Raw genomic sequence first — 18926 nt, forward strand, 5'->3', positions numbered from 1 at the left:
AAACCTATTCCTTCACGGTTCTGTTGAATTTTGTAGCAGTAAACACCACTTAGGTTCTAGTCCTAGCAGCTCTTGGAGTTTCGATGGCACTCGCATATACTGCAGACACAATGGGTAGTGAGCCCAGATGCACACCGAGGTGTTGTCTCTTACAATACACAATGTATTAGTATACACAACAATCTTGGTTTGACATTAACATCTATAAATGTATTAATGTAAACAAAGAATGTAGATTTAAACAATAGTTGGAAAATGCTGGTAACAGAATTGGTTTATTAATGGAAGGCAAAAACAGTAACTCATACCTCCTGCACTTGCTGAACCATGGCGCTAGAGGCAGGTCCCCCAGAAAATGCAAGCAGCACCTGCAAAGACAGAGATATCATGGTTATACAAGACTTAAGTCATGGCAGAAAGAAGGCATGATGTGTAATGGGAGAGGAGGGACTTGCACAACATAGACCAACAAGGGCATAAGTATTACAGCAAGGAGGGACTGAAAAGGGAAGAAAGTTTGGAGACCGTACAACATAGATGGAGAAGGCTTAGTCCGGAATGCTCAAAAGGCAAGAAAAAGATAACAATGCCATCATTCAAACTCACACATGGTCTGGTCTCCAACATGATTTCACTAGTGAGACCACAAGTATCTTCAGTGTCAAAATCACCCTTGCTGTATTTCTGAGAAGCCTCAATGCTACTGAACTCTGAAGAGAGCAAATATTCTTCACCCTGTCAAGATGAGTACTTTCCAGCAGCCAAGACTGCCCTCAACTCACTCAATCTCAGAAATGCACATATTAACTTTGTTGTTCCATGAGATGTCACAATACATCACTATTTTCCACACTCACATAGGGATTCAACTCAAGAAGAGCCTATGCTTTGTGGCATCTTCGATCACTGACAGTTTTCAAACGGTCATTGTAGAGATCCTGGGAGGACTTCTGAACCTTAGTGATGGCATTCTTATATAGGCCACTAACGAACAAGGACACTATGTGCAGTTCACAGCGACTCTGCTGTGGCTTTCAGACTGTGGTCTGACGCTTCACGGGGACAGGTGCTATTTACTACACCTTGGCTGGAGTTTTTCAGATGCGAGTTCCCAGTAGCAAGAGTGAAAGTCTGTACAAAAAAAGTGTAGGATGTAAAATAGGACAGAAGCCCGCCCTTTAAATGGTCAGAACTAAGGCCCTCATGTACAAAGATGACAAATACGTAGTCATAAATGCAATAACGATTTGCAATATTCAATTTCCTATTCAGAATGTACTGAAATAGATCCAGCAAAAGCGTTTGCTATTTGTCCATCGACTTCTAACGAATGCATTCGTATTTTGCGTAACAACCTCGTAGTAATAGGTCGGTTCATAAAACACAATTGTATTGGGTTGCAATTCAACCTAACTCAGCAATATTCATTAGGGGTGGGAGGAATTTGTGTAATTGTGTTACGCAAATCTCTGCGAAGCGGTAAAAAAACTCAGCGAACACACAGAAATTCTGCGAAAACGCAGAATTGCTTGTTCGCAATGCTTTTTTCCTTTTTGCAATCGCTGTTTGCATTCTCGGGGGAAATATCTCACAAAGACATTTCGAGAACGCGAACAAGCAAAACATTTCGCGAAGTCGCAGATCGCAGAATTTAGGGCAATTTCGCGTCTTCGCGGAACGCGAAATTACCCAAATTCTGCAAATTTTGCGAGCGGAACGGAATTTACTGCCCAGGCCTAATATTCATAAGGTAGGTTGCAAATTCCGACTCACTATGAGCGCAACAATCACAGGTATGGTGGCCTGTTGACCTTAAAGGGAAACGGATGCATTTATTCAAAATAAAAATGAAAAGTGATACAACCCATGCCATTTGCATGCAGCTAATATATCGCGTGGACCTTTACAACACTTGCAATACATCATGGACCCACATACATATATATTTATTTTTTGGGGTGGGCACCCTGAAAACCCTATCTCTCTATCTATTGATGTTTTACATTTTCACTTTTGGGAGGGAACTCCCAACTTTCCCCCCCTCATTTTTAACTCCTAACCTCCCTTTACCTCCTTTCTTCCCTGAACTCTAAAATTAGCCCTACCTCTCTTTACCTCTACCAAAACCTAAACCATAATATTACCCCGACCAAGGTTTATCTCTACCCACTCCTAATGCCTAAACTTACTCTAACCTCCCTTGACAACTACACATGCCTAAACCCTTAAATTAAGCATACTTCCCTTTACCTTTTCCTAAACCCTAAAATTACCTTTAGCTCATTTTACCTCCACCCATGCATAAAACCTAAAATTACCCTTAACTTCCTTTACTACACCTAACCCTAAACAGTAAATATACCCTTACCGCCTTTTGCCTCTACCAACCCCTAAAGCCAAAAATCACCCATACCCCCTTTATCTCTACCCATCCCTAAACTCACTCCTACCTCCCTTTACCTCCTTTTTTTTTTCTTCAAACACTCAGCATTGAAAGTATGCTATAAACACAATTACCTGTGTGGGAAGGTACCATGTGGTAAAGGATGTGTGGTAAGGGTAAAAACCTATATCTTGTACTTACTTGCATCATACAAACTGCATGGTCAGGGAATGCATGGTAAAAGAAACATTTTCAAAATTCACAAATGAACCCCTCCCCGTTTGCAAACGGCATTTCACCTCCTTTGAGTTAGTGGAAAAATATTAATCTTTTGTGAGCAGATTTCAATTGTAAAACATTAATACATACCATAAGGAATCCGTATTTGGAAGAGACGTTGTTAACACAGCCCTTCCAAATAGTGACTTTTGATGGTTTTCTAAACCTATTTTATGATTCGGAAAACCTTTTCCAAATAAATAAATGGGTTAAGTGCACTTAAAAAAGGTTTTAGTGTTCGTAAACTCTCTGATTTACTGAATACGAGGGTTTGCGAATGAGAAATCCCATTGTACATGAAGCCCTGGGAGTCTTCCATAACATGGTCACGGCTGTGTCCGACTTATACCAAACCCAGCCCAGACAAAGCTAGCACATATTGCTGAGACCAGGCTCCCAGTGGGAGTGGTTTGAACGTCAAGAAGAGATATTCAGAAAGACAAAATAACAAAATGGCCCACTTGGACCCTTAACAACTGACTACGCTGGCTATGGATTATTCTCATAGGAGGCTAGAAGCAGTTCAGCTCAAGGCAAATGGGGGAAGACAGGGTGGCTCAGATTGCTTAAACCAGCGGAGCATTAATGACCACGTTGTAGCATTACAATAGAGCAACTGGTAACAGAGCGAGAGGGCTGAATTTTCACATTTACTTTTATGGACACCTATTTAGTTTAGCAACTGACCACCACCCTGCCCCAGGAGCCAGTCAATCTCCCCCATCCATCTAACTGAAAACAGCATTTGCAGGAGTAGACAACTCTACTGACTAATGTATGGAACACTACTGGCTACTGACTAATGTATGGACCACCCCTACTTTTAACTGTATCTTTCATTTTTATACCAAGTAAGCATGAGTAACATGGTTTAATTGTTTGTGTTATATTGGCCAGTTCCCTTGTCATAAATCGTGTATTGTACTGACTTGTCTTGTTTTAACAAATGTAACTATGTTGATATTTTGTGTGTTGATAACTTTATCAAAGAATAAAAAAAAGACTTCTCATTCAAACTTTTTTTTCGCACTCTTGTCTACCACTGCAGCTGAGCAATAGGAGGACGCTGGAACTAGGTGTGTGATCTTGATGTCAGCCTGGCAATTCCAGTTGGTGGAAGATATAGCACGGATAAGGCCTATACACCTGACACTGTACCTCTGGGATTTTCATACACTAAAGACGATACTAGCCCGAGTGTCATGGCTACATCCAGTGAAGATCACCACTGGGATGACATTATGATGACACACACGGTGTACCTGAGAACAGGATGACAGAGGAGAATAGTAAAAGGATATTGATTCTTTACAGAGCTTTCTTTGTAAATGGCAGGATGATGTGATTAGTACAGGCTAAGGTGGGAAGTGAGTCCTTGTGTGTAGACTGGAGATGCATGTGAAAAAGATTCCAGTGAAATAGGCAACAAAGCAGCAAGCTGTCAAGACTGCGAGCGAGTGAATCTTTTGTCCTGTATATATATATTTTTTAATGGCTTTTATGTAATCAGTAGAACTCCCTTTATATTAGGTCACTTGTAGAACGGTTGTGCTGTAGTGGAAAACAGTTGCATACCAGTTTAAAATCTTCATTTTGCTTTCAAGGTACTGCTGTTTTTGTTCTGCACCTGCCAAACAGAGCTCTCTATACAAGTATTGTATTAAGTGGCATTACTGCTTACTTTTGTTGTGCAGGAAATCACTAGTGTATCAATGATTTATCCCTGCGATGAGATTGCTTAAGGGAAGAGTACAGGAATGCAAAGCGTTCTAAATATGGCCACATGCCTGATGAAAACTGAAGAAGTAAGTCTTTCTCTGGAGAATTTGGTGACTCTGGGGAACTGTGCAGAAATACAAGTTATTTTGCTTTCAATTGAGATGACTGCTAAAAATGGTACATGACTACCAAGCCTTTCTCCTGCAAGCAGATAGGTACATGGCAAAACTTTTCTGAGCCTTTCCGACTTGGAATAGCTTATGGAAATGATACAGAAAGACCAAGCCCATCACATCTAGGAGCGGAAGGTTCATATCAACTGATATATAGGTACCCCATAATTTAGTCTCCAGTCTTACATTTTCACAAACTGGTACAGCCAGACATCAGCTCCCACAACCTGGGGGTTTTATTAATTGTCAAACCCTCCAAGCCATTCTGAGGCCAATTAAGAAATATGTTGATTTCCCCATAGACTTATCTTGCTGTGGCAGGGATGGTTATTTTATCACAGCACAATGCACTCTTCCTCTGGCAGATGGCATCGGGCATCATTACTGGTTTTCTTATAGCACAGTGTAGCTCTGACCAAGGTCTGCATCACAGAAAATACACATTTACCAAGGCCATCTACTAACCTCCTTGCATGTAATCTACAAGGAGGGGAATACAATGCAAATGGACTTGGGATCATTCTGCAACACGTCTATAAAAAAACATCCAGGGCATTTACCTTTTCTCCAGGAAAGATGAGACGGTTCTTTCCCAGCATGGCCCGGAACTTGTGAACAAAGTATTCTTTAAAGCAGTCCCTTAAAGCAGACAATGACAACAGTTATGCAGCAATAGCAACATTACCGACGCAAAGAACCTCTGAAATGCCAGAACTAGCATACAAATCTCTTTTTTTTTAATTAAATTTTTTATTGATAATCTGTACCACTACCATATTTCGCAAATAATAGTTGCAAGAAAGCAAAACAGTCCATTACATTGAATTCATTAACCTACAGCTATAAAATAAAAAAACAAAGCTACCTAAGCATACAAAAGCAATTCAAAAAGAGAGGGAAAAGAAACCTGTATCATAATATATATCTTTATTTATAAAAACAATAGATAATGTTGTGAAGTTGAGGAAAAAGCGCGAAGAACAATTGATTTGTGAAGATACATATATAAAAATTTGATTCCAGTTTCCCAGCCCTATCAGTTTACTCATGAAATGTGCTTTACTGATATGCTCCTTAGCTACGCTAAATGTCTGGATAGAAGCTTTAAGATGATCGGGAATTTGAAGATAGATAAATGTGAGATCGGATGAAATGTTAGCATTGTCTGCCACTACCTGACCTGCTAATACAAATTTGCCAAGAGTATAATACCCTGCCTTCTCCCTTTTCTTGATAGTGCTATTTTGCAGCGATCAGCCTATTAGCCCATATTCTTTCAAAGGCAACAAGAAATACATCAAAAGTCTTGGATATTCTTCTTGAAGTCACATGAACCTTTTAGTTATTGTGTGCGAAAACTTATATCTGGAGCGTTTGGGAATCTTTGGGATTTTTAGAAAAGCTGGTAGCTGAACTCCAGATTCGACCAACATTTTCTGTAGATAAAAGCAACTCAAAGAGGGGCTTTCTGCGGCTGCACGTTTCAGCCAATCAAGGAAGGTGGCTTGATAAGGCTTCCGAATTCAGAGAAGTGCTAGACCGCCATCCTAAACAGATAGCTGAAGCATAGATAGTTTAGTGCAGTGTTTCTTCCCTTGCCATGAAAAATATCCCAGCATTTGATCGACCGCCGTATAAAAAAAGTTCGCAGACTGAAATAATTCTATTTGAAAAAACAAAAACAAAAGAGGGATTGACATTTTGACTATCACTACCCGTCCGAAGATGGACAGTGGTAAGTTCTGCCAGCTACTTACCACTACACATGTTTTGCGGAGGACAGCAGTGTAATTTAATTTGAACAAATGTAAAAAAAAAAATCATGTGACACAAAGATGCCCAAATATCTTATGGAGCGAGTGGTCGAAAAGTTCCATCTATATCCATAGGGAGAATCGAGGGTGGGCAGTGATCTAAAAGCACCTCAGATTTCGCCTGGTTAATTTTATAACCTCCAATAGCTGAAAAAGATTGTATTCTATGGAAGTTGTTAAAGACATTGTGAGCTGTGCCCGCTAGACAAAGAATAATATCGTTGGTGAATAATTTTAGTTTCGGGGTGCTAGGAAGTGGTGGCCAAATCTCCAGGTCTTGTCTGAGAGCCGTCACCAAAGGCTGAACAAACGGAGCAAACAATTCTGGTGACAATGGACACACCCAACGCTTGCCTCAGGATACAGGATGGTTTCGGCTGTGTGAGCATTTAACTTGATTTTTGCCTCCACTTTAGCATATAAATTGTGTAGAAGCACTATCAGTTCAGAAGGGAATCCAACAAGGAGGAGGATCATGAATAAAACTTCCTACTGTACACGATCAAAGGCCTTCTCTGCATCTAATATAATTATAGCTGCTTCAACCTTGTTGTTAGAATAATAATCTATGGGCTGTACAAGAAAGTTTGTGTTTAATTACATAGTTCTGCCAGGTAAAAAGTCATTTTGATCACTGTGTACCACTGAATTTGCAGCAAGGACCAGCCTTAATGTAATAATTTTAACAAGAAGTTTATAGTCTGAGTTCAAGAGACTTATAGGTCGATACGAAACTGGTCGTACAGGGGGTCTGTCTTTCTTAAGAAAACTGACAATCACTGCCGCAACAAATTCATTTGGAATTTCACTGCCATTTAAAAATTAATTACATATGGAACAACTAAAAAATACACCAGCTGTGCGGAAAATATTTCCTAGCATACAAAACTCATGACTTTAAAATAAGGCCTAAATCATTTCTCTCTCATTGTGGAGCCATCTCCTTCATCAAGTGTAGTCATACATTTTCCCCCCTTCACAAACAATTGTTTCTTGGAGAGGGGAACAACAACATAGCTAATGTGCAACACAGTCCCATACAGCAAATGGCAAATCTTCCAAGGAAACAGGATATGAAGACTCAATGGAAAAGGGTAGGGTATAGAAAGGGGAAAATAAGAGTGGCACAGGTGTGCTGGAGCTCATCGGACATCAGGGAGTTTGTGCATCCACAAGACGCTATACATGAAAACAAAGTTCATTGTAGTGAGAGTCAACTTAAAGTATTTCAAAATTAATATCTACATCCATTAAACAATAGTACCACATCTTTTATATTTGGCAGAGGAAAATTATGCACTAGGGTGTACTGTTCAGGCTGCACAGATCCACACAAAACCTTCGTCTGCCATCAGTCTTTTCTGTGATAACTGTAGTGGAAACAAAACTATATCTCACAACTTGCTCTACAAATCCTTACCAACCTATTTCCTTCAGCATAGATTTACTTCATCTCTCACGAACACTGATATCTTCTTCATTGTGTGTTGTATGGATTCAGCATTTTCAATGAGTAAAAGGTCTCTCTAAATACATCTTTGGCATCACAAATTATCTCCTCCATAGTGGCGCCCTCCGCAGCCATTACTTGGATTGCTCTAAGATTAATAATGATGTGCAAATTACATTTATGCACCCATCTTAAAATTGAGGTATCATCCTCTGAAACAAACTACCCATTTTATCTCTTTTTCTCTAAACCTGTTGCTAACCTATTCAAATGTCTTTGTGAAGAATTTGTTCTCTTAGCACCTTCTTGCTGGAACACACTTTGTTTGTTATGTACTCTTTATTCATTTTCACAGGATATAAACATATCTCTTTGGACCATCACTGTTCCAGTACATATCAGATTTGTAAGTAGGACAGTGTCAATAACAAATTTGCAACGACCTCCCACCCCTCTTGCTGCTCTCATCCATCAGTAGTAGTGTGTAAACTGGTACCCATTGTGGTCCATGGAAGCAAACATTCCGAGCCCTGCAGCCATCCCCTGGGACTACAAGTAGTTCTCTCGGCCTACATAAGGGTTCTCCAAAGTCGGTGCTGGAGGGCCAGATCCATGCCAGATTTTTAAGATAATTACAATCGTCTAAATGGGGATATGCTAAAAATCTGACATGGATTCGGCCCTCCAGGATCGACTTTAAAGAAGGTTGGCCTTCATGATAATGCTGGAACACACTCTTGAGGATTGTGATATATATTGACCCTGAATCAATCACTGTGTCAACCTTCTTCCCATTTACTATAACTTCCACCTTTGGGCTACACTACCTATGCTTGTTGTGGTGACAAATGCCTACACTCAACACCCCCTGGACTCCACCATTTCTCTCGGAAACTACAAGTTTGCTTTACCACTCTCCCTGCACATACACGCAAAATGTCATTTTAGACAACACTTCCTCTCTATTTATGGTATAGCATTTTTCAATGTAGCATGATAAAAGCTTCTACACTGGTGAAACTCCTTGATGCCTTGCCTACTAGTCCCAGTTTTTCTTAGTACCACCAGCCTTCCTCCTATTACCATTTTGCTGCAGAGTAAACAATAAGGTCCTTTTCCCCTAACACTTTCACATCACCAACAGTTTTCCTACTGCAGACACCTCTTCACCTTTTTTCCCCGCTATCGTCCATCTCCATCATACAATAAATAAGCAGATTCTTCGACGACGCTGACAATGTCTCAGAGAGCTTTCAATAATGGGTTTCTTGCTGCCCGTAGTCTCTATTGAATTGTCTTACTGTTACATTGCACTATCTGTTGGTCCCATATAAATTCATCGGTCATTGCTCCAATCTGAAATTTCATGGATAACTCTTGTACTTTGGTCACAAGTCCATCTGCAAATCCCGCTATTTGCTGGGACTGTGCATGGAACAAGAATCTTGTCATTCTTATGCCCCGGACATTGGGGGGATAATTCTTGCTTTTTATCCGGAGGACTTATTTAATGAGAGTTGTAAGATTTATAGTTTAGGAATGACATATGCTCACATTAATTCTGCTCTCTTAAAACATGCTGTTTGTCCCCCCTCCTTTTTGTCACAATGGTACACTAGCTGGATAGGTTTCGTCATTTTCTCTTGTCAAATTTGCAAAATACGTTTTGTCACCACAGATAGTTTTTGCAAAGCACTTTGGTGTAAACAGTATAGAAGTCCCAAAAAAAAAAAAAACACGGTCGCTGTGATTTTGGCAAATTCCAGTTTGGGAAGAAAATGAAGTGAAGCATGCAGAGAAAAGAATATGTGTCCAATTCTGGTCCACTGGGGATACCCATATGAGCAGGCAGGGGCCCTTGTTGTTAAGCTAACAACTTACATTCCACATGAGATCTGTTTCCCTTTGAGATGACAGGGTGTCCAGGTGTGCAACATTGCGTTTTCCCAAGAACAAAGTCAAACCCCTCTAGCAATTATATTACAGAACTTGAAAGGAGACTTGGCTTTTCAGTCCTGTCAGGATTCAAACCTGGGACATACAGGTTATGCACAGAAATGTGCAGCAGGCACAACAAATCACATAGATATCTTACCAGTTCATAGCATCATTTTCCGAACACAAACCAAAACAATCTTGCCAGGGTCACGCAACTGAAATTTGGTAATCAGGCATTAAAGTCAGAAACTCCTATTCACTGCTCAATTTCTTGAATTCGATTTAAATAATTCCCCCATTTATCATCTAGTCACAACTTTGAGGAATAGTCGGATGACTTAAAAGGATAGTGACGAAGAAAACAGGTGCAATGTAGAAGAATGCAGATGTATGACTTGGATACCTACCTATACAAATGGTCTATGGAGATATGTGACCCACTGACGTTCAAACTCAATAGGTTGTAAGAGCCATTACAGTTACTTCTCCTACTCAATATAAGCAACAAGAAGCAGTTTGTGCTGCAACAAACTTACCTACAAAAAGCATCACCTGCTCGGATTAATAAAGCAGCAGAACCTTCTTTACACTTCATACACTTTTGTGCCAGGCTGAAAATAAACAAGCAAACACAACTTAAATAAAAGAAAAGCTTAACAGACAAAATGCAGAGACAGAAACAACACTGTTTACAGTGGTTATGAACCCTTCAGTTTCAGATAAATTTACACTTGCAAATTATGAATTTGGTGAGTGCTGCTGTTTATGCTGTGTGTTTGACACCGCTTCATGGCGGTACCAAGAGTCAAAGGATTTGTGTCTGCTGAGCATGAGAGAAGCAGTGCATGATTCAAGGCATTGGTTGAATACACTAATGTGTAACATTGAGATATCAAAATTAAAAAGGAAACTTGGCATTGCAGAGGTCTTGCCAGTACAGGCTCACAAGCATGGCCACAGCTGATGTTCATGGTCTTTGGAAAGACCTTGGTTCAGGAAGGAGGATCTCAAAATATTGGACAGGACCCTTCAACACACAAAGATTGGATGTGTTAGTGTTAGGATCAATTGAGCCACAAACCAGTGGATTCACATGGACCACCGTGTCACTGGGCCTCTCTGCAGCATTTCTATTAGGATGATTAGGTCATAGAACCTTCGGGCTAAGAGACACAAAGTAAGTAGGCAACGCCTGCTGAGTCATCACAGTAAAACTACAAACCAAGCGGGGTGGTGACAGGTGGGGTATTTAGTTCATTTACAGGGTGGAGTCTGCAGATAACTATGTCATTTTATTAACTCCTTCACAAGGGGTATTTTGTAAACTTTTCATATTATTCTTGATGACTGCTAATGACATGCACATAGGTCTGGGCGTTATTGCTACACTACTAACAGTAACAGTCCGGAGCACGTTCCACAGTGGGCGTACAAAAATTGTGAACTTTATTATAGGAGGCACTGAAGAGCTGATAGAAGAAGAACGGCAATCGATGCCTGTTGCTATCGCTTGTACGTAACAATATAATCCATGATTGGAAAGAATCACTCAACCAAGCTGTGTTTTCTGAAGTCTCTGAAGTAAGGCCTTGTGGCCAGCACTGCTGCCATTTCCATGTTCACCTAGAGTGAAGATTACACAAGAACCAGATTATGGTCTTCTCAGTATAGTGCTGAGGTTGAAAACCTCAGGGCTATTGGGTGGAAGTTATGGCTATAATAATGTACAAGATGAATACAAGTACCCTGGAAATAAACTAATATTCTTCTCTGAAGAATGACAAAAATGAAGGAGTACGTGCCGAGATTAACAGTATTACTGACAGAGCGAGTATTTGAGTGCAGAAATAACTTAAATGTGAGTTAACTTAATTGCATCTACCACAGTCCATTGTGGGAGGACTATGTTGTAACATGAGACATAGATGCAAATCTATTTTAAATGGGTCCTTCTGAGCAGGAAGGATGTTCTAAATTGGTCGCCTGAGCCCTTAGCCTGCAACAGTAAATGAAATGTGAGCAAACTGAATAATATTTCTCATAATGCATTGTAGAGGGAGGAGAATATAATAAGGCTGCATATAAGGACCCCTTGCACAGTGTGCAAAACTGTGACAGCATGTAAAGCTGCCAAACACCTGCAAAATCTAGACTCTTAAGTTAATGTGCACAGCAATGGTCACTGTTATAAAACAATTTACGAAACAGTACTCCTCCCTCAGAGTGTGCAAAACTGAACATATATACTGCAGAGTTCAAACAGTACATTTAGGGTGTGTACAAAACTAGCATACAGCAGAAGGGTATAGAGAGCTCATGGGAAACCTGTCCCTGCCTCAGAGTATACAATGCTGATGGTAAAGTCCCTTAGAGTGGATGCATCCTCGTAACCTGTGCCCAGTGTCTCCTTTGATATTTTTTAACTCTTTCATGCACGTTATGCATGTGGTCACTCAAGCATCACCATGTCTGGAAGCCAGTTTAGCAGAAATATAACTGCTTATATGAATACGATTTGAAAGCAATAGCTTAGGGTCTGCACTGGGGCCAGCTGGAGTTCACAAGAATCACAGCTAAGGCACTCAGTTTGGAGGGTTCAATCCAGATAGGGGCAATCAACTGGATAGCACGACGTGCCCTGTTTCACAATAGGTGGAGGGGGGAGTGAGAAGGATGGCAGAATTCAGCCTTAAGCAAGCCATCAACACACCCAGTGACAAGTAGGTGCTCAGGCAGTTATAGAAGCGACATCAGAGAAATTGTGCATAGACGCATCTAGGCTCAAGTGAACTTCAGGATTGGGAAATGCCCATTTTAACTGATGTGGATTACCGCTATGAGCCTTGTAGCAGCTGCAGGAATTTAAAGAAAGCTCAAGCCTAGGTGGCTGTCACTGTACAACTGATGCATTCTAGGACTTGACTTGACTAGCCTTCAAAACTATGAATGCACAGTCTTACAACTAGGCAAAATCCTGGTCAGGTGTGTTATATCCCTTCCACATATCTTTACTCCCTAAGCCAAATATTCTAGTCACACCCAAGCCACTTCAACATTTTGGTCTTTGCAGTTGCTTTATCCTCGTCACTAGAACATACTCGCCCTCCGCCTCCACTCTATCACCTTTAAAACTATTCTAAAAACATACTTTATCAAAGAAGAAGGAAAACTCATCATTCATTATAATCACATCTTTCAATTTCTACCCTCTTATCCATGTGCCATGTAAATAAACAGGCTGAGATATATTAAAGTGCTTAACACATGCAATGTTTTCCATCATTATGCAGTTATCACCAGTTACACTATCCAATCCACCAAACTATTTTGGGTGCCATGTACTCTGAATCTTATTACTATGAACAACACTTCATGCAGAAATGATCAAGCTATTGCGCTTCAAGTAAATCAATACATGAATAAAGGGAAGGCGATCTATTGCAGGGAACAGCTATCAAGATCAGGTCAGTAGCCAATTACAGGATAACAGCAGCTACTGTTGCTGTGCTGGTTAAGAAATACCTGCCTTTGAGGACATCATATTACCAGCTTTGGGATATCGAGTCAATAAACCCCTGCAGGGCTATCTTACTTTTGAACTTTCAGTATCATTGGTTTAAAAAGGTACACATGATTGCGAACTGCGGTAGGAATACCTAATCGCCCTTCCTGATATTCTTCTACGATTGGTGGGTATAGGAAAAGATACACAATATTGACAGCAAAAGCACATTTAGAGTCATAGGAGCTTATGTTTACATCTTTAGAAGTGCAAGTGTTATTTTTAGATCTCCATAACTACGCTACTACAGTGCTGGGCTTGCAATCGGATTTTCCTTGCTTGGAAGTGAAGTCCATGAAAAGGTTCCCTGCACTCCCAAACAACATGGTGATTCAGGCATTTGGGACTGAATTGGGGCTATAGTCTTAAACTCAAGTGCACAACAGCCAACTATTGTATTTTTGCTAATCTGTATCACACAGTGTATAATGGTCTGTGGCACGTACCTTCTTTTATAAACCCTGTAAAGACATTCTCTTTTGGACTTCACCAACCTCCTAGACGGTGCATGCGTTACTTTGTCACCTCAGCTAGACGCCTCCCAGTTAGAAAAGGAAGTCTTGGATGAATTCTCATAGCCACCTCCTACACCAGACATGTCCATGGCACTCACCTTGGTGACTTAAACCTCCCAAGCAACACAAACACTACGGAAAGGAGACCCACTGCCAAACTCAATAACACACTCAATGTGGTACAGCATATCACCCACCCAACACATTCCAACGGCCACAACCTCAAGCAAGTCTTCACATCACCAACCATCCAATATAAACCGCTCTGGAATAAACTGGCCCGCCTTGACATTACCCTGCTCAGCCCTGAAGCAACATGTCAAGGTCAAAAGAAACAAGAACAACCCTTCTGATCTTCAAAGATGTTTTGCTCGACAATGCAGCAGAAACTTTTCTCTCACTCTGCAACCCCCAACCAACACTTGATGTCAACTCCCTTCTGAATGACTTTAACTAGTTTCTAGGCAACCAGATGAAAATCCATATGATAACTAAAACACGCAGTTGCAACATGATCGCCCTCAGCGACTTGCTACTCCAAACACCTTGCCAATGACTAACATTCAATCCGCAGACAGGAATGTAAATGGTAGGCCAACAGAACTCACAAACTTGTACTACTGAAGTGTCTGTCTGCAACGCAGTGAGAACTCCTCACATCAATTCTAGTCAAGCACTATACCAACTACATAAAATATGCAGGCAATAGAAGCAGAATACTTTTCAAGGTTATCAAGCATTGAATCAATTGCATACCTTACCTTCCAATACCCCACTACACAGATAAATGTTATGCCATCAACTACTTTTTTAGTGAAAAAAAAATAGATCAGACAGTGCAATACCAACATCAAGCCTACTTTACCTCGGATATCCACCACTCTGTGCTACATATCACAATAGTTATTCTTAAACCCTCTGCCCCAGTCTTTAGCAAACCTCACCCACATACTCAATTGCTTTAAAGACATCTGCTTTGTAGAGGATGTCTTCCACTTAATCTTCATCAATGCCCTCAGAGGAGAAGCCCTCTCACCCTACTCAAAAGAGTCAAAATCTCCCTCACGCCATAGTGCCACAAGCTCTCAAGACAGGCCAGATCCTCCTCCTACAATGCACTCTAGACCGGGATGACATCGGCAAGCCCTGAACCATCACTTGTGTACGCTACATTTGCAATATCAACAACGCAGTTGACGCACAAACCCAAATTTCAAATCAACACCAGCCATCTTCCTGGATGACTATCTAATCACCCTGCTGTATGGAAACCTCAGCATTACAAATCAAGATTAGCCCTGCCTAGTCAGATAGCTGGGCTGTTAGTCTGCACAAGATTGAAGGGGAAGGAACACACTATGAACCATTTAAAGAAAAACAGAAAACCTACCATATGCATTTGCACCAGTCATAACCCATGCGAACTCTCTGCAGCAACCCTTCGATAGATAACAGCATCAATGCGCTCTTGCAGTCATGCAAATTTGAGACATTATCTCCAAGCATATCCTAGCCAACACCTGTAGGAAAGGGACCCCGGAAGTCGCCACAATCCCACTCAAGCCCTTTGAACCTGAGGCTCCTCCCACTATATCAGCCTTCTGTCAAATGTAGACCTCTATCACTATTTCAAACACATTGCTATGTGTACATGTGAATCAACAAACCCTCAGCAAGTCCATAAATATGCCTCCATTCGACGATAACTGCACAGCAAGAAGCTTAATAGTGCACAATCTATCAAATAACTTGCAATTCTACTGTCCTCTGAAGTATGCCTTATGCTACAGCTTTTATTTTATGCACACCTTCCATGACTAGCCCTTAATGCTCCTTCATGGGAACGTACACTTGGTACACACATCTCCTTGGTCAATCACATTCTAGTCATGAGATCTTGGACCTAGAACACTTCAAGGTCTCACTTCCTCGAACTTATGAAGTACCTGTGGTGGGCACTAGGAATCTATCTTCTAGGAGTGCCATCAACTTGGGCCGTACTCACAGCTCACTCAAGTCAGTGCTCTACATAATGCAAGTCAAACTCACAACATCCACTTCAATGTTTCCAACATGCATTCACAAGTTCACACTCTGCAGTCACTCAGAACCACTGCCCTATCAGGCTTCATCGCATGTAATTTGACATCCTGCAGCTTGAATGTTTTCCTCACAAGCTGTATGGAATCGCATTTGTGCAACAAGGAAGAACAACAAATAGATGGTTATATGTCTATAATTGCAGAACGTAATTAGAACATAGTAATTTAGCAGTTTTATACTTCTACTATCTGAGAAGAAAGCAGAGTCCCTGTATGGCTCGACAGTGAGCCCGATTATTTTTCAGAGTCCATAATATACCTGAAAAAAAAACTGGGATAACACCAAAGATAAAAGACACTCAATAGTGTCCGATATTCATGAGTTGTTCAGCCGCACCCTAAAACCTTGACATCATGGAGCTCCCAGCAAAAAGGGAGGCTGCACTCAATAGTTCTCAAGCATGGGGATATCAGTCTGACCAAAATGTCATTGCTCATTAAGTGAGAACACCATGGTTGGCACACGTCACCTGGAAACGGGTGCATGCTCATGTAGAGCTATCCATCGATAAAAAGTCTTTATAATACTGTTACGCCCTTTCAAAGGATCCCACATTTGATAATTAAAGCGTTCAGCGATCCTCATGTCATTCCATAATAACCACACTTTTGAACTGTAGCAACAGAACTTCAATGAAACAGTGCTGCACCCACTGTCATCAGCATTGTCCCACACTGAAGAAACCCCATTCTCAAGCAGAAGTCCTGCAATACCAAAAAGGTGTCTCGTGCCTTTCTCTGCACTGTTTTCTTCAACTTATTTGGCACTGCACAGCTCTCTTTACAAAGGCTTTGCTTGGGAACACTCATACTGCCACCCCAAGAATTGTTTCTGTTTGAATGTCCTCCAAGTTCCAATGGGAGAAATCCAGGCTTTGCACCAGTGTCTCCTGCTGCCCTATCCGGCACAGACATAACCCTCTCCTGGTCCACTAGCCCTAGTCTGTCCCAGACTAGGTGGTGCCCCCCGCTTTTAACCTAATCCATACAGGATCATGGTGAAAGGCTAGAGAAGTCAAGAGACATAACAAAGGTCCTCAATGCTAAAGTAAAGCTCCTTGCTTCAGTGGTGTGGGTGTGTGCTGCTAAGCAGATCACCTAAAAATACTATGATTATTCCTCAGAGGACAGGAGTGAGGATGAAGGTCAATGGTGCTCTCACTCCACAATTCCTTAATTACTAATGCCCATCTTGAAACTTAACGTTGTTTTTTATCTGTGCTCGTCCTTTGGTGCCCTGAGGATGATGCTGGGGTTCTGCAATGGGCTATTCAGATACGAATCACATTGGTTGCAACACAACAGGAACTTTTCATGGTTCACTAAGCCCAGTTCCACAAATTTGAGTCGCAAGTTCGCGTCCATTTTAGAAACTGTGATCAGTTCTACGTTAGGCCTTCTGTCAAGCAACAATATGGGAACATCTTTTTTAAGTGTGAAGGAGTTGAGGTGCGAAGCAAAAAATGATGGTTTCATTACCTCTGTGCTCAGTTATCCTTGTGGCAGAGTGACTAATGTTTGATCGGTAGGCCGTACATTTAGAATCCTCACATTCCACCATGACAGATTCTCTAATTGTTATTAATACCTACAGCTTGTATAGCGCCAAATCACCGCCAGGTCTCAAGGCGCTTTTGACAGAAGAAAGCTATGCTAACAGAAGAACGGATACGTAGAGCCAAGGCACTAAGTGGAGCTTAGGGCTTCCCTAAACAAGAGTGTTTTTAGGGATTTCCTGAACTGCAGCAAGTTAGGTTCCTTACGAAGAGACTCTGGAAGCTTATTCCAAACCTGTGGAACCATCACTGAAAAAGATCTGCCACCCTTAGTTGCCAATTTATAGCGGGAACAAGACAGCAGTTCAGTGTTCGAAGACCTTAGTGATCGTGTAGGTTTATAAACTCCAAGGCGTTCTTTAATGTAAGCAGGTGCATGACCATAGATTGCCTTATGGGCAATGCACAGACTTTCAAACTCCACCCGTTGTTTTATGGGGAGCCAATGTAGCTTACATAGCGACGGCGATGCATGAGTGCGTCTAGGTAGCCTAAAGATCAGCCTAGCTGCATCGTTCAAGACTACTTGCAGCCTATTTGTCAGTGTTTTGGGGAGCTCCAAATACAGGGCATTCCCGTAATCTAATTTTGAGATTATTGTGGCAGAGACAATTGTACGGAGCGTGGAGGAGGAGAGCAGAGGGACTAACTTACGTAACTGTCTGATTAAGTTAGTGCAGGTCCCAACCACTGAGGAGATCTGGCTGGCCATTGACAACTCATGGTCAATCTTTATGCCTAGACTTTTTACTTTGGAACAAGGTTTAGGGGTCGGGCCCAGATCTTGAGGTCAAAACAAATCGCCCCAAGGAGAAGCTTCGGTTGAAACCACCAGGACCTCAGTTTTTTCTGGGTTGATCTTCAATGAATTTGCTGTCATCCAGCTCACCGTGTGACTAAGTATTTTTTGAGAATGGGTCTGTGCAGATACTGTGTCATCAATACTAAGTAACAACTGGGTATCATCAGCATAATTAAAGGTTTTACAGCCCACGCTTACCAAGGAGTCAATTAAGGGCTGCAAATAAAGATTAAAAAGGAGTGGGGACAAAGCAGATCCCTGAGGGACTCCACACTTCAGGATGCCCAAGTTTGATATACAGTCCTCCAGTTGAATCCTTTGAGATCTTCCAGAAAGAAAGGATTTGAGCCATTTATAGGCTACGTCTTGTATCCCAAACGCGGCCAGTCTGTCCAAAAGCAGGGTATGGCTGACAGTATCAAATGCCGCTGACAGGTCTAATAATATCAGGGCACTCGGTTTTTTACTGTCAGCCATACCTCTTCGCTCATCAAGCACCGAAAGCATCACCAATTCGGTGCTGTGATGCGCCCGAAAACCTGCTTGACGTTCCTGGAGTAGATGGTGTGACTCCAGGAACGATGAAAGAGATATCAGAACATGTTGTTCCAAAATCTTGGACAAGAAAGGAAG

At 41.3% G+C, this 18926-nt stretch overlaps 1 protein-coding gene across 2 annotated transcripts in view; it reads right to left on the reverse strand.

Moving 5' to 3' along the window:
• CTU2 (cytosolic thiouridylase subunit 2) overlaps window positions 1-18926 on the reverse strand; it is a 167402-nt gene that overhangs the window by 111688 nt on the left and 36788 nt on the right. For both annotated transcript variants that reach the window (XM_086945812.1, XM_086945811.1), the window contains exons 2-4: window positions 10293-10367; window positions 5115-5193; window positions 309-368 (exon numbers count right to left, since the gene is read on the reverse strand). In XM_086945812.1, coding sequence (XP_086801938.1) covers window positions 309-368; window positions 5115-5193; window positions 10293-10351 — 198 coding nt within the window. In that variant the 5' untranslated portion in view covers window positions 10352-10367. The remainder of the gene's footprint in view (window positions 1-308; window positions 369-5114; window positions 5194-10292; window positions 10368-18926) is intronic.

The sequence above is a fragment of the Lissotriton vulgaris genome, chromosome 12 (genome assembly GCF_964263255.1).
Source record: "Lissotriton vulgaris chromosome 12, aLisVul1.2, whole genome shotgun sequence".
Classification (NCBI taxonomy): Eukaryota; Metazoa; Chordata; class Amphibia; order Caudata; family Salamandridae; genus Lissotriton; species Lissotriton vulgaris.